At 61.9% G+C, this 19140-nt stretch overlaps 1 protein-coding gene across 1 annotated transcript in view; it reads left to right on the top strand.

Moving 5' to 3' along the window:
- Nucleotides 1-19140, top strand: part of MEGF6 (multiple EGF like domains 6) — a gene marked incomplete at its 5' end in the record, with an annotated part of 105481 nt that overhangs the window by 65107 nt on the left and 21234 nt on the right. Inside the window, 5 exons of the mRNA XM_021707582.1 lie at nucleotides 6848-6970; nucleotides 15978-16103; nucleotides 16969-17091; nucleotides 18200-18322; nucleotides 18588-18725. Of these exons, the coding sequence (XP_021563257.1) occupies nucleotides 6848-6970; nucleotides 15978-16103; nucleotides 16969-17091; nucleotides 18200-18322; nucleotides 18588-18725 (633 nt within the window). The remainder of the gene's footprint in view (nucleotides 1-6847; nucleotides 6971-15977; nucleotides 16104-16968; nucleotides 17092-18199; nucleotides 18323-18587; nucleotides 18726-19140) is intronic.

Below are 19140 nucleotides of genomic sequence, written 5' to 3'. Positions count from 1 at the left end.
CGGAGCCCTGGGTTGGCCGCGCTCTGGTGCCTCGGATTCCTGGGGGGCCTGGCGCGCGTCGCGGGCACGCACTACCGCTACCTCTGGAGAGGCTGCTACCCGTGCCACCTGGGCCAGGCCGGCTACGCCGTGGGCGCTGGTGACCAGAGGCCAGGTGGGCGCCGGGCGAGCGGGGCAGGGCGGGGAGACCGGGGTGTCGGCTCCGCGGCGCGCTCCCTTTGTTCCCTCCTTTTAAAGTTTTTGTAGGGCGCTGCCCGCAAGGCTGGAGAGCAGGGCGGGGGCAGGGCCCGTGTGCCCGGAGGAGTCAGACGTTTGTCCCTTCTCAGGGCTGAACTCACAGGTCCCTTGACCGCAGGACTGAAAAACACCCCTTTGCCTTTGCCCGGGGGTGCAGGGCTGTCCCCTGCACGGCGCTGGCAACTCTGCTGGAGACAGGCCCTTGGGTGCCCCAGAGCTGTCTCCCTCTTCAGGGTCCCAAGAGCCCTGCCCCTTTGGGGTTGTTAGTGTGGATGTGGCAGGTGCTGTTCTCTCTGCTCCCTCCCAAGCCTCATGGGCTGAGCAGCTGAGGGTGCTGCAGGGTCAGCTGAGGGGCTCTGGACTTTAGGACCCCAGTAGCCGTGGGAAGCAGATTGCATTCCATCCTCCGTCTATCCTGCCCCTCTTTGCAGCTGATATCTGGCGCTCTACTGGGCCAGCCCCATCTAGGTGGTTCCTTGGAGCTTCCTGGGGTCCAGGGCTTACAGCTGGGCATCCCCAGAAATGCAAGGAGGGTGTGTGGTGTGTGTGTCTTCTGGTGAGTCACCACCTCCATCACCTGGGGGAGGAGGGGGCCAGTGGGTGCCCTGAGGTCATTAGAGATGTGGCCTCTGCTCAGCTGTTTCAGTGGCCTATGGCAAGCCTCTCTCCCGCCTGGAGAGCACCCAGAACCCCAAACCCAGGCTCTTCATTGGGGCTGGGGCTGCCTGTGGCTCTCGGCTTGGTCATTTAGCCCAGGTGGGGCCCAGGCTCTGCCAGGTAAGCAGCTCTTCTGTTCATTGGCTCAGACAGGCCTAGTGGGCGCAGTCACTCCAACAGAGGCCCAAGACTGTAGCATCTCAGGCCTGAGGCTGGGCGCGGCTACACTTTGGGGAGCTGAGAGCCTCTGCCCTGCTCCAGCTGTCAGGAGAGAGAGAAGAAGGCCAGTGGGTCATGGTGTGCACTCCTGGGGGTAAGGACCTTGTGGCACATGTGGGGCAAAGCAGGGCTCTGAACTTGGTAACCGTGCCTGAGCAGAGCTTTCTGGCAGGGTCTCAGGGAGCTCTGAGTTCCCTGTAAGTATGGGCAAGCTTCAGAAGAGGCTTAACTCGGGTGGTTTCTGCAGAGGCATCCTGGCCTATCTCCCTGGCGTGTGCTCCCAGCCAGCCGCTGTGGGACTCGGGTGATGGTTGATAGGGGTCCATGGGCTCTCAATGGCATCATCATGGGCTCCCCGAGGCTCCACCAGCCCCCAGCTCGGCAGGTTCCTAGGGGAACCTGCCTACGTTGGCACGGTGATGTCACCGTGTGCCAGTGTGTGCCCTGATCCTGTCACATGGCTGCCAAAGTCCACAGTCGAGAGCAGCAGTGGACCCTGGCCCAGCTGTCCCGTAGAACAGCCACACTCAGAACCCATCAGCTCCACCAGCCACATGGCTCCTCCTGGGTGCTTGTTACAGCTGCCTGGGATGACCCTGGCCTCTCCTCTCCCCTAGGAGGCTTGGCCTTGGGGCTTGGCCTTGGGCTGGGCAGGTTTGCCCCTGGGCCAGGCTGTTATGAATGGGGAGGTCTCCTGCCCGCATTCTCACAGGTAAGCATGGGGCCCTCAGGCTCTTCTTCCCTGGGGCACCTACACCACCTGGGGGTCAAGCCCCTTGTGCATGCTCAGGACAGCGGCCGTTCTGCCGGAGTTTCAGAGTCTCGGGTGCCTGGGCTGCGTCGGAACACTGCTCTCTGGGGTGTGTCGGGATTCTGACCCACTTCAAGGCTCCGTGTGACCCCTCCAGCCCCTCCTGTGTGTGGACAGCAGGTCCTGGCCTCAGGCACAGGCCTATGGGAGGAGGGACCCGGGGAGTCCAGCTTCCAGAGGGGCAGACGGCCATGCAACCAGTCAGTCAGGCCATGCAACCAGTCTCCAAGGGACACTGAGTCTCCGAAGGTCTCTGAGTCAGGAGGCCGGCCTGGCCTAGCCGGTTGGGAGCCCCGGACTTCCAGCTTGGACGGTCTGAGTCTCTCTGATTCCTGAGACATAGTGATGTGCTCCATGTCCAGTTCTGTGGCTGCTGTAACAAATCACCACACAGTGACTTCAAATAACCTGGATCCATCACCTGACAGTTCTGGAGGTCAGAGACTGAAGTGGGCCAGAGTCGAGGTGTGGGTGGGCTGGTTCCTGCTGGAGACCCCAGGGAGAGGCGGTTTCTTGCCCCTTCGAGCCGTGGAAGCTGCCTGCATCCTGGGCTTGTGTCCCCTCCGCCCCCACAGCCTGCAGCGTGGCCTCTTCCCCTCCTTGACTGCGTCTTTCATCATGTTTCATCTCCTGACTCTGGCCTTCTGGCCTCCCTCTTATAAGGACCTGCGGTCACCGGGTACACCAGGGCACCCTCCCATCCTGAGATCCTTCCTGCCATCTGCAAGGGCCCTTTTGCCGTGGCAGGTTTTGGGATGAAGACACGGCATCTTTGGGGGACGTTATTCAGCTCACTACACCCTCTTTGAGGCTTCAGATTCTCAGGTCACTGCCACACCAGGGTTGAGGGCTTGGCACCTGCAGGGCCCCAGGAACTATCTGAGAGCAGCTCTGCCCAGTGTCATGTGTGACTCCTGGGGTAGGCGGGTAGCCTTAGGCAACTCGCTCCTGCCTTGCTTTCTGGGCGGAAGTCATTTCTAGAAAAGGAATTTGCCCTGTTCAAAGTGCCGAGATCTCAGAGCTGGAGGGGACCCCGGCAGGGGGTCGTCTGGCCAGGTTCCCCGCCCATAAGCAGGCTTCTGTCCCCCAAGGGAGGCCCCAAATCCCTCGGCCTTGAACTGGTCTGCTGTGTGCAGATGCTGATCCTGGCGGACAGCACACAGCAGGCACCGGAAGGCGTGGTGTGCCTCAGTGCTTCACCCCGGTCGCTGTCAGGAGCCCTCTCCCCCCACCTTGGCAGTCCCACCCCTCACTGCCAGGCAGTGTGGCGTCAGGGGTGGGAAGGGCTTGGCCAGGGTCGGAAGGGTTTGTGCTTTTGTGTGTGGGAGGCATGGAATTTCTGGAGGGAACCAAGGCTGGGAGAGGCCGGGCTGAGCCCTGGGATGGGATGCTGGGGTCCAAATGTTCCTGTCCATGCAACAGGAGGGGGACGGGAGCCGGCAGTCATGTGGAGGTGGGTGTGAGCAGGGAGAACCAGCAGGCCCACTGTGTGCTTCTTCCCAGACTGTCCTTCCCTGAGGCATCTCTGTGGCCAACAGGGCTCCTGGGCTGGCCCAAGGACATTCACTCCTCCTGGGCTCCAGGAAGCTGTTTGCAGGCTGGGCCACCTTTCTCAGACTGGCCTGGGAGCCAGGTGGTGACACAGCCTTCAGGCCTCTGAAGGTGACTCCGAGTTCCAGTCCTCTTTCCGACGGCTGCTCTGTCAGCCACCTGGTTAGCCAAGGAGGCTGGGGAGAGGCCAGGGTGACGGCAGAGAGCTGGGATGTTACAGAACTGATCGGGACTTGCTTACTGTGAACCAACGCATGCCCTGCACTGTGCTCCATGTGGTCCCAGGGTTACCTTTTGGAGATGCTCTCAAGGTCTTGGCTGGAAGGGTCTGAGCCCAGGGGAAGGGGTCTCCTCCCTGAGCACCTCCAGTGGGTACAATCCAGCGGGGGTGGATCTATCCCCCCAGCTGACTCTCCCATCCTCGGGCCTTGGGTTCCTGGAGCCTCAATGGGGCTTAGTTGGGGACCGGTTCAGCCTTTGTCTTCAGGCTTCTTCCCTCAAGCCTTCCTGGCCTCTCTCTGAGGAAAGCTGCCATGGCTCTGTGACTTCACAGCAGACAATGGCCCTTAATCTCATTTGCTGGCTCCCCCTGAGGCAACCTTGGGGCTGAGGAGGGACTCTGGGATCCTCTGGGTGGTCTTCGAAGTCCCAGGCAGAGACTCTGGCCTCCTGGGGCTGTCTGTGTCACTTCTGCGTTGCCAGACTGTGATTGGTGGCCGGGGTCTGTCTTCACAGACAGCTGTGAAGAGCATTCCCCCTCTGCTGCCTCGCTGTCGGCACCCTCAACAGAGCTCAGATGACTGGGGTTTTAGGATGGACACCCTGAAGGCGAGCGTTCTCATGGGGTCGGGGTGGGGCTAGAGGGTGCCCTGGCAGTCACAGCTGATCCTGTGGGCTGGGCAGGTTGTTAAGCAGAGTCGGAAGCACCTCGGCTCCGTAGCCCTGGGAGCGAGGCGTCCCGGCCAGCCGTGTATCCCATGCTGTGGAGGACTCACCCTTGCAATCACAGCGTTTTCTCCCAGCAAGCCACACTGAGTGGAGATCTTCTGCTGGCACTTTGGGACATCCCTCTTGGGACACAGTCAGTAGTCAGGTCTCCACTGTCATCCTGGCCACACAAGGAGCATTTGTGTGTCTGTCTCTCCACTCCATGAGACCCTCAGTGGCCCCTTCCTCTCTTCGACCAGGAACCCGCCGTGGGGTTGGTCAGGTTGGTGAGGTTGAAGGATCGGAGGTGCCGCCTGGCCTGAGCAGCAGGCATGGACTTGGCGCCATGTCCAGGCTCCCGTTTCTGTCCTTGCCTGAGTGCTGCCCTCCTGCCTGTGTCTCTTGGTGGCTCCCAGTGGTCGGGGCTGCCCACACGTTATTCTTGTTCTCTGGCCCGGGTATTACTAGCACTTCCAAAGTCACTGCCGTGCTCAGAAGCCCCCAGGCCCCCAGGAGAGCTCCCCTCGAATCCTTCCAGATCCTCATGGACTGTTCTCTGTGCAGTGCCGGTAGGTGCAGCCCTGTCTGTGCCCACCACTGGTTTCTTTCCCGCCGCGGCGGCTCCGAGAGCCTGTGTGTATTGGGTGTTCTGCCGGCTGGCAGTGGCCTACCAGCTGCTGGACTCCTGTCCCGGGTTAGCCCAGGAGCTGTGCAGCAGGTGTCCCAGGAATCCTGTTGCCTCCCACTTCTCTGCTGTTCTGTTTGCCTTGTCACTGGACTCCCTGAGGCCTGGCTTGGTGATCTGGTCCTGGAGGGAGGAGCGGGGTCTTGGCAACTCAGGCCATCTTCCTGCTGGACCTTCCCACTGCACCCTCCCGCTGCTGTGTTCCTGCAGAAGGGGGTAGTGGGGTCTGGGGTGTGGGGTGCAGCCCTCAGGGCCTCAGCCCTGGAAGGATCCCAAGGGAAGGCTCTCTGGAGCCCCCCAGCCCTCAGCTTGGCCCCTGGGGGTCTGCTGGGCTCTTGGGCCGGTCCTATCAGCACTTTCCCTGTGGCCTGAGCCACAGTGTGGGGTAGGAGCAGGTGGTGTGTCCTGTGAGGGAGGTGTCCTTTGGAAGTGATATGCCTGGGACCTGCCCCCAGGTCCTTCTCCTCTCTCCAGCTTCCCTTACTCGGGGCACTTGGGATAAGAAACTGCAGATGAGCAGGGGTGGGCGGGCCCTTTGGGGTGTCCTTGGCCTTAGGCTGCCGCCCTGCTCTCTGTGGCCTGTCCCCAGGCTGAGAAAGTCCAGGCAGTGCAAGAGGCCTCAAGACTAGGCCTCCCTGACTCCCTCCTCTGCCCAGCTATCTGTCCCCCATCCCCCTTCTCTCTCTTTGAGAGGGGACTCTGCTGAATTTGAAGCCTGCCCCCAGGTCCTTCTCCTCTCTCCAGCTTCCCTTACTCGGGGCACTTGGGATAAGAAACTGCAGATGAGCATAGTTCTAAACCCCCTTTGCCCTTGGGTGGGGTGATCTGGGGGGCCTGGGCTGATTCTGGGCGGTGGGCAGCACTTTGCAGGGGAGGGTACAGGCCCAGATGGGGGCTCCTGTCCTGGGATGTGGCGGAGCTGCCCTCCCGGGTTCCTGTGTGAGGAGCCTGTGGGTCCGTGGAGACCCCAGGCCGACCCCACTGATGTCGATTTCCTGGGGCTGCCGTGATAAACACTGCAAACTGGGTGTCTTATGATAACAGAAATGTCGTCTCTCTACTTGGAAGCCAGAAGCCTGAGTGAGTTTTCAGGGGCTGTGCTCCCTCTAAACCCATGCGGATGGGCCTCCTGGCCTCTTCCTTCCTGGCCATCCGTGGCTAGTGGCCACCTTACTTCCATGTCTGCCTTCCCTTCCTGTGGCCTCCATGTCTGTCATCGGGACACCTGCCACTGGACTCAAGGTCTGCCCTTCTCCAGAACGATCTCGTCTCCATCTTTGACTTAGTATGTCTGCAAAGACCGTTTCCAGATAAGGTCACGTCCATGTTCGGAAGTTCTCAATGCACCTGAATTTGGGGGGTTGCTCTTTAGGCCAGCACCACGCGCCCCCCCCTACAATGTTCCCCCCCAGCCTGGGCAGGGTCCTCTCTGAAGTTGTCTGTTTCTCCTTTGGGCCTCATGGGCCCCAGTAGAGCAGTTGGCACTGCCCTGAGCACGTTTTTAGCTTTGGACTTCCAAAATCAGCCTGGGCCCAGGTTCTGTCTTGAAAGGCGCCAGGAACCGGGCCCCTTTCTCAGCCGTTCCCCACCTCTGGCCCACACCCGAAGCAGGAGGCTGTGGTAGGAGGATGGGCCCGGCCTCCTCTGCTCTGGCTCTGGCAAGCCGAGTGAGGGGCTCGTGGGGCCCCGCATTCATGGCCCCAGCACCTGGGGGTGGGTCTGGTGGGCACCCGGCTGCTGACCCGTTCTGTTCCCCCCAGATGTGGACGAGTGCCGAGCCCACAACGGCGGCTGCCAGCACCGCTGCGTGAACACCCCAGGCTCCTACCTCTGCGAGTGCAAGCCCGGCTTCCGGCTCCACGCGGATGGCAGGACCTGCCTGGGTGAGTGTCACCAGGGACCCTGCCTGGCTCCTGGCTGTGGCCATCCCGTGTGTCCAGGCCTGGCTGATGGGGGCTGCAGACTCAGAGTGAGGGTGGCAGCCAGGCTTGTGGTGGCTTCTTTTGGTCAGTCAACAGGGCCCAGGCCTGGCCGCGCTGCCCCCAGACTTGAGGAAGACTTGGCTGCTCTCTGGGTGTTGGGAGAGGCTGGCTGAAGAGGCCTGGCCGGGCGGGGCAGCGTGAGGCGGCTCTTGGTCTGCAGAGCTAGCCTTCTCAGGTTCAGGGGCCCCCACCTCAGCCTCGAGGCCCGGAGGAGGTGTGGCTCTGGCAGGCGGGGAAGGGATGACAGAGAAATGGGACTGGGCCCCGGCTTCTTCTGCAGGTCTCTTGGCCTGGGGACCGAGGGCCTGGGGACACAGACGGTGACTGCAGCTGGGAGGGCTAAAGGGATGGAGGGGCACGCCAGGACCCCAAGGCACAGGAGCAGGCTGAGGGTGGAGGTTGGAGCCCAGGAACCCGGGTGAGAAGCAGTCAGCACTGCCACACCCTGTGGTGCCCCGCTGCTGGCCTCCGGATGCAGGTGCCTCAGGCAGGGACAAGGCTGACCCCTCCTGCTGGCCTCTCTGGGGTTCCTGAGAGGTCGTTCTCGGGGGCACCGGGACATCCCTTCTTTCCACCTTGGAGACCCAGAGCAGGGATCCGGCTGACTCCGAGCGGCCTCCTTCCTATTCTGCTGACGATGTGGCGGGGCTGCACGCCAGCCCCAGGGGGGCCCGGCGTACACTCACACGTCCCAGCCACCGCAGGGAGCCAGGCGGCTGCCCCGTAAAGTTTCCCTGGGCTGGAAAGTAGAAACAGATGCAGGAATGTTGTGATGTACTTCAGGGCAAGCAGGGTGGGGGTGCAGCCCCAGCCCACTGCCTGCTGGGGGGGCTTCTGGGAGCCCGTGACCAGGGACCCTTTGGCCTCGGGCCGCCTGGTCCCCTCAGGCCCTCTGAAAGAGGTGGCTCTGGGGGGCTGTCCACCCCTCAGCCCTCCTCTCAGGTGTGGGCCTTCTTGGAGAAGGCTGCCCTGGGGACCAGTCTAGGGTGGGGGAGGCACCCATTTCCCCATACCCTCTATCTGGCCCCCAGGGCCGGGGACACTCACTCCCTAGCCTTCCTGTCCACCAGCTGTGCTGATGGTGGCCTTCCCTGGAAAGGGACAGGACAGGGTGGAAGAAGAGGGGAGGTGTACACTGCAGGGCTCTGGAGTGACCCGGTGGCTACTCAGGGTAGCCTGGACCCATCGACTGGGAGAGTCCCCTGCCTACCCCACCCTGGCAGTGCTGGACCCACTGCCCTGTGGCTTTCTGGGATTTGCCACCAGGAGCCTTTCCTGGGCAGAGTTTGTGTGCCAGGGACACACCCACGCCAGTCCTGGACACTCCCAGGAGACCTGGGAACTGTCTGCCCAGGAACTCCCGATGTGTGAGGGAGATGCCCCCATGGGCAGGGGACACATGGGACAAAGTCTGGGCCTGTGGACCATGCTCCTATTAAAGGGCCTTTTCCGGGTCAGACGCCAGGGCCTTGGGTGGGTCTGCACAGCCTGGCAGGGGTGCTGGGACCTTGCAGTCTGTCACCCCCAACAGCATGCACCCTGTTTGAGTGGGGGCTCCCAGGTGATTCTGCAGCTTCTGGGGTGCTGGCACCCACCTTGCCAACCCCCACAGAAGGCCCAGGTGAGACATGCCTGTGTGCCAGGCTGTCTCCTGAGTGCTGTTGTCTATACAGGTATTAATCTGGGTGCAGAGCTGCGACCTCAGACTGTCACTTTTTGTTGCTTTTGATGGTAGCTCCCAGCAAGGATTCCACCGAGCTTCCTGCTGTGAGGCCTCCTTTACCCCAGGAGAGGTGGTTGGTGCTTGCTGCCCTGGTTCCAGCACCTGGGAAGGGGTGGTGACCCTCACTATGATAGGCACACTCTAGTGGCTAGGGTCCTTTTCCTTGAGTCCCCTGGTGGTAACCTGGGGCCGAATGAGGGTCAGACTTGTTCTCAGGCCACCCCTGCCTGGCACCACCCCGGCCACCCTGGCACCTGTGCTCCCCAGGGCATTTTGTCCTGCATGTCCTCTGTCGTGGGGGTATCTCCCTCCATGCATCTGGAAGCTGAAGCATGTTGTGGTTCCCAGGTCTCCTGGGAGTGTGCAGGGCTGGTGTGGGTTTGTCCACCTGAGTCCTTGTGGGGACCCGAGAAGCTCCCAGAGAGCACATGAGGTCTCCTGGGGCTTCTTTCTTGGCAGATCTGGGGCGTCCCAGGGTGCCCTGCTGTCTGGAGCCCCTTCTTGTTGCCGGGGGACCTATCTGGACCAGATGCTGGCCTGGGATGGGGACAGCACATCTGGGCATCTCAGGTCCTGGCTAAGGGTTGCCCTGCGGGGGGTCTCCTGCCACAGCTTGGCCTGGGCCCCGTGGTGGATACTACCTGGTCTGTGCCAGGCTGCCTGGACACTTTGAGGGTTTTGAGCAGGGGACTCCCAGGGAGTGAGGGGCGAGGCCACTGTCTGGTTCACTGTCTGGTTTACCCAGACCTCGGTAGGTGATCAGCAGTGAGTCCTTCCTCCGCCCCCATGGGCCAGCTGTGGGACAGGTGCCCAGCTGGAGGCACTGCTCAGAGCGCCTCTGGCACCTGTTGGGACCCTCCTGGGGGGGAGGGCACTGGGATCTCTCCTGGGGCTTTGCAGGCAGCCAAGGAACAGGCCCCTGCAGGTCTGAGCCTGTCTTGGGCTTCCACCTCCCCACCCCAGTCTGGAGTGAGGATTAGAGAGGCTGGGGATGGAGATGGTGCCCACAGGGACATGTCAATCCTTCCCAGTAGGGGTGGGACTCTCAGGGTATAGACACATCCAGGGCTAGGAGCCATTTGGGAAGACCCCAAGGAGGCTACACATGAGGGGTCCTTGAAACACATGAGGGGACCTTGAAACACTTGAAGTCACCTCCAATCTGAGGGCAGGAAATGCCCCTCCACACATCCTTCCCTTCCAGACGATCTTACAGATTTATGAAACAAAAGGGCTTCTGTTCTTTTGGGGAGGGTGGGGGGGTTGGGATCTCACTGTGGCCCAGGGGTGCAATCAGAGCTCACTGCAGTCTTGATTTCCCAGGATCCGGTGGTCCTTTTATCTCAGCCTCCCAGGTAGCTGAGACTATAGGTGTGTGCCACCAATCCCGGCTAATTTTTTGATTTTTTTTTTGTAGGGTCGAGGTCTTGCTATATTGCCCAGGCTGGTCTTGAACTCCTGGGCCCAAGAGATCCTCCTGTCTCAGCCTCCCAAAGTGCTGGGATTACAGATGTGAGCCATCATGCTGGCCCTAAGTCTTCCATTCTTAAAAGTGAGAGTTTACAGAACGAATTTTGCCATTGCTTGGACACTGTGAGACATGGTGCCTGAGGCCCTGTCTCCCTGCCTGGCCACAGAAGTCCCAGGATGCTGCATTCTGCATTGCCCCGGACACCCTCCTGGGCATGTCCCCCAGCCTCTGGGGTGGGCAGAGCAGGGCCCAAGGGTCAGTGCAGGCCTGCTTTTCACCCCAGGGGCCTTCTCCAGCTGTGGAGGTAGGGCCTGCCCAGGACAGTGGTCTGGCTGAGCGTCCTTCTAGGTTTTTTCCATGACATCTTGCAGGTGATTTAACACCTGGCACTGGGACCTCCACCTCCGTGAACCTGGGTTCTCTGAGCCAGCACGACACTGGTCCTGTTGTCTGGGATGCTGACCTGACTGACCTGTGACCCTGGCCTCGGACATGGCTGTTCCCTTGCATCCCCTGGGTCAAGCAACACTCCTAGGACCTGTCTGAGGGACCTCAGATGTCACTGGCTTGCCCAGCAGCAGGTCCCTGCAGACTAGGGTCCCTGTGGACAAGGCTTCCTGGGCCAGCTCCATGGAGGAGGTGGGCTCTCCGTCCCCCCGCCCCTTGGGCTCTGCCCCTTGGCTTTTGGGATGACCTTAGGAAGGATTCTGCTGTCTGCACACATCCCCAGTGGCCTGGCTTCCCCTGTCTGAGTCTCCGCCTCCAGCATCTGATGGGCCCTCATGTGAGCACTGCTCGAGGCGACCCCTCCCATTCTGCCTGTCTGCCTGGTTCTACCACAAGTGTGCTGTGTGCCTCAATGGACCCCTCCCTCCCCAGGCCTGGGTTTCCCCATCAGGGTGGTGAGGGGCTACACGGGACCCCAGTCTGTCCCTTGGCACCTTCTTGATGGGGGCCTGGGGCGAGGTTGCTGCTGGCAGTGTCTTGGGGACATGGCCAGAAATGTGCAGACCGCCCGGGCTGTCTCAGGGCTGCTCCATGCAAAGCCACAGATGCAGCGTTGCCAGGACTTCCCGGTTCCTCCAGACCCCGAAACAGGCTGCAGTTGCAAAGGGGAGTCTGCCTTTCCAGCCTCGGGGCTGGAGGAGGCCTGGCTTGAGCCCAGCTGGCAACCCTTGATGTCCCATGAAACCACCCTGGGCATGGAAGGATGCCTGCCTTGGCCTAACCAAGTCCAGAACCCCAGAGGTGCAGGCTGAGGGGAGCGGGGGCCTGGGTGCAGTGGTGGGGCATGGACCTGGGCTGGGGATGACGGGCAGACGGGGGCCCGGCCAGAGACCGCTGAGCAGGGAATACAGGGCAGCTGGTACCCCGTTCGGGTTCAAGCTGTGAGCATTGGGAGGTCAGATCAAGGGCTTACGTGAAGTCTGGGCCTGTTGTGGAGGTGGAGGAAGGGTGGGGAAAGCCTGGGCTCAAGCCTTGGGGTGGGCTGGCGTTTTCCCCCTTCTGACCTGGCCCAGTGTGCAGGTGTCGAGCACCAGGTAGACAGCAGGTTGCTGTCCTAACCAGATGGGCAAGGCCCGCTGGGGACGTGGCTTCTGGTGGGCAAGGCTGGTGGGTACCATCGAGGGACAGCAGGACATGGTCCTAAGTGCTCTGGGAAAGCTAAAGCAGCATGATGTTCATGTGACCCCATGGGGTCAGACACTCTTCAGGGGGGCAGTGGGGCCAAGCGGGTCTTCCAGGTGCCCAGGCTGGCCCCTTCTGACTGGCCTCCTATGGTTCCATCTGCTTGGGTCCAGTTGCTGCCCCCTGTTCCCCAGTAGTGCCTGGTGCCCTCAAAGGCTGACAGCACCTCTGGTGTTTGTCTCCAGGGAACCCCCCCTTCACCTTGGCCAGTTGGTCTCAGCCACTGCAGTGGGGCATGGGCTGAGCTGGCCACTAAGAAGGTGGACGCTGGGCAGGGGGATCTGGTTCTTGCCAGGGTAGGGGCCTTGCCAGGGCTTGGGCCTCGGGGTCACCTAGCATGGGTCTGTGGAGGGGTGGCGGGCATGTCCCTCCGTCTGGGTGCTTGACTGCCTGTGCCTATGCTGAGGAGCTGTGCTTGCCTGGTGCTCGCTCTGTGTCATGGTCTGTGCCATGTGAGTGATGGAGGACCTTTCCATGGTCTCTGAGTTGTGCCCCCCAGTCCCCAGGCAGCAAGGAGGCTCCATTCAAGGGCAGGACTGGCCTGAGGCAATGGGCCAGGAGCGGGAGTCCAAATGTGGGAGACAGGGATATGGCCCCTGTCCTGCCATCCTGGCCCTGTCCCAACAGACCGCTTCCTGGAGGGCAAGGCTGCGGGTGACCACTGACCACACGTGGTGGGCCACGCTTGGATCTGGACAGCAACCAATCTGAGGGCAGTGGTTCCCAAGCCTCATGAGACCAGCAAGACCCAGATCCACCCAAGCCAGCCCTGGACCACTGGGTTGGGAGGCTTGAGTGGAAGCGGGCTGGCACGTGGCTGGCCGACATGCGCAGCCCTGCTACGGTGCAGCCCTCGGCTCACCAGCCCAGAGGCAAGGGCCTACCTGATATGCCTGCCCCTTGGCGCCAGTGCCTGGGTCCAAACCCCGAATCTGGCCAATGTGCTCCAGACGCAAGCGGCGCCTTTCGCCAGGAGTGCCACATTCCTGAGGGTGGAGAGCAGGCTGACACAGGCACAGCTGTGTCACAGGCTGGGCTCTCTCCTCCTCCGGGAGACTCCAGCTCCTTTACAGAGCTCAGGTCTCCCATTCAATGGGATTCCCGTGTGGTGGCGACTCCTGCTGGCAGAGGGTGGTGTTGCAGCCCAGCCCTTCGGGACACTGCAAGTTCCCAGCTGGAGCCGCATCCTAGAATTGGGAGACTGGAGAGTTGAGGTGTCCCAGTCAGCTCTGGTGCCTTAGAAAAATGCCAGACTGGGCAGGTTAAACAACAGATGTCGATTTTCTCACAGTCCTGGAGGCTCGCAGTCCCAGATCAAGGTGCCAGCCAATTCCATTCCTAGTGAGGGCTCCTTGACTGCTTATAGGCGGCCGTCTTCCTGCTATGTTGGAGGGAGAGAAGAGGAGAGAAAGAGAGTGGGGGAGGAGAAGGGGGATGGCAGGGTTTGAGCAGCTCTCTCAAGTCTCCAGTCTTTTCATCAGGACCCTACCCTTATGCCGTCACTTAAGTTTAATTATGTCCATAAAGACTCTGGTTCCAGATATGCACACACTGGGGGGGAGGGCTTCCATGTACGAATTTGTGGGGTGGCACATTCAGTCCATAATGCAGAATGCCCCCAACAACGGTTGGTTTCATCTGATTTGGACATGGGCAGGGACCTAGGTTAGGTCCTGGGAAAGAGTCCCAGGTCAGCAGGGCACAAACGTCCTGTGGGATTGTCAAAGTCCTGGGCAGGATGGCTCACATCCATCAACAAACCTTCACCAGGCGGGGACCCTCTCCCTCTGAGAAAACACTGTTTTGATATCACAGCAGAGATGAAAGAGAAAATAGCATGTTGTTGAGTGTGTGTCTGTCTGCAGGTAGGCCAGGTGAGGCTATGTGAGCACAGTCAGGTTCTGTCCCCTTTGTGGAGGCAAATCCCCTGTCCTGGCCTTTGCTCAAGTCTGAGCTTGGTCCCATTTGCACAGCTGTAGCCAGGCGCGAGCCTTTGACTGTTCCCTGGGCCAAGTTGCTGGGCTGTGCATCCACAGCCAGATCTCACAGTGGCCCAAGGGGCCTGAGATGCCTGCCAGCCCTGGACACTGGTCACACACCAGCCAGCCCCTCCTGGGCTGCATGGCCAGCACCCCGGAGCACATCTGTTTGGTTCAGCCTTCCGGGAATCCAACACATAGGAAGTGCGACGACACAGGGCGTGGCTCCCTGGTGAGCACAGCTTGGGAGCATCTGCCGTGTCAGCTGTACAGGGCGGAGGGGGCGGGAAGACAGGCCTCAGGGGTACCTTGGCCCCTAACACCCCCGTCCCTAGTGGACTCCGTTGGGGCTGTGCCTGGTGGTCCCCAGGTGCATCTTGGGGTCTCTGCCCATCTGGAGGGGCTAACAGGGAAGCTCTCTGCCCAGCTCCTCTGCTTGGGCTCTGCACCCCTCTGTGCCTGCCAGAACAGGCTTCTGGTTCCGATTACGTGTTCCAAGCAGGGATGGGGTTGCTGATGTGAACGCAAATAAACAGAGCCCCCAGGAATGTGGGGCCAGCTCAGGCCACTCTCCAGAGCCTCTGGAGCATGGCTGTGGCTTGAGCAGAGCCGGCTCAGGTGAGGCAGGCTGTGCCTTGGTGCTCAGGACAGGGTTAGGGGCAGGATGTTGGAGTCGGGGGACTCAGAGGCAGACGGGTTTGCCTCTGTTTTGTCCTGGGCTCCTTCTCCCGCATGTGCTCCGAGACCCAGAGCAGAGTGGCCGCTGCCGCCCCCGGTGTCCTGCCCCAGGGCAGCCTCTGCCCTAGGAGAGGGCTTCCAGCATGTGCTCCCCACGTGGGAGATGGCAGTACTGCGGACCGTGGGCTTTAAACCAGCTTGCTTTGTAGGAGGCCTTGTGTTTGTCCCCAGCATGCAGCCTTCTCTCCCTGCTTGCCGCTGCCTCCCACCCTGCCGTTGTCCCCCCCCCTTGGTCCCTCAGACCCTTGGGGAGACTGGGCTTCCCGTCCCCTGTGCAGTGACAGTCAATAGTTTCCCCAAACTCATCCCGAAGCCACCACCTCCCAGGGAGGGTGGTGTCCTCCCAAGAGGTGCCCCCAGGTATCTAGGGTAACCCCCCCAAGAGTGCCGGCGTGTTAGTCCCGGGGCTCAGGCTCCCCTTGGGCACAGGCCACCGTCAAGCAGCCTCCCACCCGGGCACAGGCAACGGCGCGTTCTTGTGGCTTCCCTCTGAGCTCAGGCCAGCTCTCTCTCTAACCACAAGGCGACTGCCAGGGACGGGGTCGTCACCAACTCCCCGGCGAGGAGCTGGCTGCTGCTTCTGGTGGAGGCCCAACGCCCACCCTGCGTGCCCAGCCTGGCCCCTCGCCATCCTGCATCCTGGGGCCAGCTGAGGGTACAGGCGCCCATTGGGCCCACCTGATCCCTCTGTCATCCCCTGCAGGGGTCTGCATGTGAAGGGCGGTTGGGGACGTGGGCACTGTGAGGTCAGGCGTGAGGCATGGCCCCACCTGGGGCTGGCAGGAGCTGCTCTGTCCCTCAGGAGCCTGGGGCCAAGCCTGCGACCCATAGCAGCTGCCCATGGTGCCCCCATTCCTGTCCCTTGCCCTGGCCTGAGGACCAAGTAAGATGCCTAGGCCTCCCATTCCCCCTGCCAGCCAGTTGCCTCCTCCAGGAAGCCTGCCTGGACACCAAACTCTCATTCTTGGTCTCCTCAGAAGCCCGTGCGTTTGTGTGCTGTGCTGGGGGATGTCTGCCTAGGTGGGGCCATCTGCAGGTCTTTTCTGTGTCTAGCCCTCGGGCAAGCTGGGGCTGCAGGATCCCGAGAATCGCCCATGATCCTGCGTATCCTGTACGTGGGCAGAGAAAGCAAAGCCAGCCCTGTGAGCTAGACAAGAGCAGCTGGGCGGGGGGGTTCAGACTGGCCCAGGGGTCCTGGAGGGCCTGCAGGAGGAGGTGGCTGTGCCACTCCTTCTCCGTGCCGGCTAGGGTGGGGACTGCTAGCTGGGACGCTCCTGGGCTGATCTGGGCTCTTCCCCATGTTTCCAGCCATCAACTCCTGCTCTCTGGGCAATGGCGGCTGCCAGCACCACTGCGTTCAGCTTACGGCCACCCGGCACCGCTGCCAGTGCCGGCCCGAGTTCCAGCTCCAGGAGGACGGCAGGCGCTGTGTCCGTGAGTGCCGCAGCCCTCAGGAGAGGGAGGACAGGCCGGGGCCCTGCTGGCCCCCCAGAGACCCCACAGCCTGAGCCCAGGGGCGGATGAGGACAAGCTGCCCTGCTTGGGCTGCTGGAGCCATAATGGGGCTCGAGGATCCCCCAGGCTGCTGAGAGGCCGGGGGAGGCGTAGCCCAGCCTGAGCACTGCGCTCTGGGATAGCACATCTGTGGGGGCAGGTCGTTCAGGAGCGGGGAGGACGCCAGGTTCACAGAGCCCACCCAGGCTTTGCAGGGGCATCTGGGACCTGGCCCAGGCCTTGGGTGGAGGAGGCAGCCCAGGGCCTGAGGGCCCTTTGCTCTGGGATCTTGGGGCTGCTTGCATGGCAGGAGGGGGCTTTGCTGATGGCAAAGGTGGCGCAAGGCTCAGAGGCCCCCAGAATGTGGAAACCGGGCCTTTGGGTAGGGCAGGTGCTCAGAAAGTGCCCCCACCTGGCTCCTTGGGCCCCCTAGCAGGGCAGGAAGTGTGGGCACGAGGGTTGGGCCAGCGGTGGGGCGGAAGGGCACAGTGTCACAGAGACGGGGTCACAGCTCTGGTGTCACTCTTGGCACCTGCGTTCCCACAAGAAGACTCATGGCAGGAGCGCCCACACCCACTGCCTGGCCTGATCCTGGCCGTGGAGTCTTCTCAGGGTCCCAGGGGCTTCTCACATCTGGGGGACGGGAGACCCACTACCCAGCCCGTCAGCCGGAGCAGGGAGCGGGGAGAGTGCTGGTGGGGTGTCAGGTGAAACCCTGGGCCACACGCCTCAGACCCACGGGCGCCCCCCTCCCTGCCCTCATCTCTTCCCTTTGCCCCCATCCCGCTGGGGTCCATGACCGCAGGGAGAAGCCCGTGTGCAGATGGGAATGGCGGCTGCATGCACACGTGCCAGGCTCTTGGGGGCCTCGCCCACTGTGGGTGCCACGCAGGCTATCGGTTGGCAGCGGATGGCAAGACCTGTGAAGGTAGGATGCCCCTCCCTGCCCCAGGGTTGGCAGGCATGCCCATGGCGCGGTGGAGGGATCTGGTCCAACTCTGAGCCGTGGCATCCCGCTGGGCCTGGCCCTTTGGAGCAGGGCCGGCCCGCCTTGGACCCTTGGGTGACTGGGGTGACACTCAGTCTCATCTCCCTGCTGGAGACGGGGGTGGGGCGAGGTCCTCTCACTCAGCTGCTTCCCACCAGGGCTCATTTCACCAGGAGGAAGTGGGAGAGCGAGGGTTCCGCTTTTCTTTTTCAAAAGATTTCTCGTGTAACCTCAGCAATGCCTGTTCGGTTGGAAAACAGGAGGCGAAGAAGTAAAAGGAAGACCTAGCTAGGCGTGGAGGCGCCTGGAGTCCCAGCTACCCAGCAGCTGAGGCAGGAGGATCATTGAGCCCAGACGTGGAAGGCTGCAGTGAGCTATGATCAAGCTACTGCACTCCAGCCTGGGTGACAGAGCGAGACCCTGCCACGAAACAGTAAAATTAAAAAGAGAAACAAAGAAAAAAGGAACAATCCTTGCTCAGCGAGGAAAACCCCTCAATATTGGCACCTGCTGTTCTGAGGTTGTCTATTAACTTTGCATCTTCAGAGTCAGGTCATGGGTGGGCACTGTTTTCTGGACACGCTCTCAAATTCCTGACTGTGCCTCACCCACTGTGTGGCCAGGTGCCATGTGTTCACTCGCCTGCCCAGGACATTGGGTGTTGGGATGCCTGGGCTGAGTGGCTGTGGGGAGGGATCTGTCCATGGCCCGGTGACCCTCGGGGAGCCTGTGAAGCGTCGAGGTAGTCTGTTTCCTGAGGGTCCCTCTGGACAGCCCTGGGGTTGAATGCCACACCCTCAACCAACACCAGGAGTCTTGGTGAGGCAGGAGCACCCGTCCCTCTGGGTGCAGGTGGCTTTGTGGGCTGAGACCCGGCTGAGGCTCAGCTTCTTCGTCCAAGGCGTGTGCAGGGGCATGGCCCACAGGCATCAGGGACAGCGAGATCCCGTCCTGACCACTTGTGCCTCACAGCCACATGTGCTCTCCTGCTGCCCTGGCAAAGGTCCCTCGCGGTGTCCTGAGCTCTCTCTGTGGTCTCTCCCTCCAGACATGGACGAGTGTGCCATGGGCCTGGCCCAGTGCGCCCACGGCTGCCTCAACACCCCGGGGTCCTTCAGGTGTGTGTGCCGCACGGGCTACGAGCTGGGCGCTGACAGCCGGCAGTGCTACCGTGAGTGAGTGGGCTGCGGCCCAGGCTGGAGGGGTCCAGGGTGGAGCGGCCCGGGGTGGAGAGGCCTGTGCTGGCCGTGTGGCTCCTCCAGGCCCACTTTGGCCAGGGGAGGGGGGAGCTTCCTTGTCGGTGTGTTGGGGGGGATGGGCCGAGGGCAGGTGTTCCAGCAGAATGACCCCGGGGCCCAGGCAGGTGCTGGGGTTGGGAAGGACCGCGTGGGTGGGGGGCTTGACTCTGTCCCGTGCCCCGGGTGGACTCATGGCAGGCATCGAGATGGAGATCGTGAACAGCTGTGAGACCAACAATGGCGGCTGCTCCCATGGCTGCAGCCACACCAGCACGGGGCCCCTCTGCAGCTGCCCCCGTGGCTACGAGCTGGACGCCGATCAGAGGACCTGCGTGGGTATGCACTGCCTCTTTCCAGACCCTACCCCAACTAGGGAGTCTCTGTGGCCCGAGTCGGGGATTGGTTGGGTGCAGAGACCCAGAAGTCCCTTCTGTGTCCCCGGATCCCGTCTGGCTGCCTCGGGCCGGCCTGGGAGGTGGGCAGTCCTGGCTGAGGCATCGTCCTGACCTGGGAGGACCTGCCGTGCCCCATTGGCACCTCCTGGTTAAGGCCCGGTGTCCGGGGTGGCACTGGAATGCTGTGGCTGGGGAGGAGTCCCTCTTCATTGGGAGACCCCGACTCTCAGATGGCTCCTCACTCTCCAGATCCACCCTGGCCCCAGTCCCAGCATGTCCACAGTGGGCAGGCAGGGTGGCCCTGGGGCTATGATGTGTGTCCATGTATGCAAGACCAGGAACATGTCTGAGTGCAT

The sequence above is a fragment of the Carlito syrichta genome, unplaced genomic scaffold (genome assembly GCF_000164805.1).
Source record: "Carlito syrichta isolate Samal-C Ts95f unplaced genomic scaffold, Tarsius_syrichta-2.0.1 Scaffold120529, whole genome shotgun sequence".
Lineage (NCBI taxonomy): Eukaryota > Metazoa > Chordata > Mammalia > Primates > Tarsiidae > Carlito > Carlito syrichta.
The sequence above is the reverse complement of the archived record's forward strand: the minus strand, read 5'-3'. Positions and strand labels throughout refer to the sequence as shown.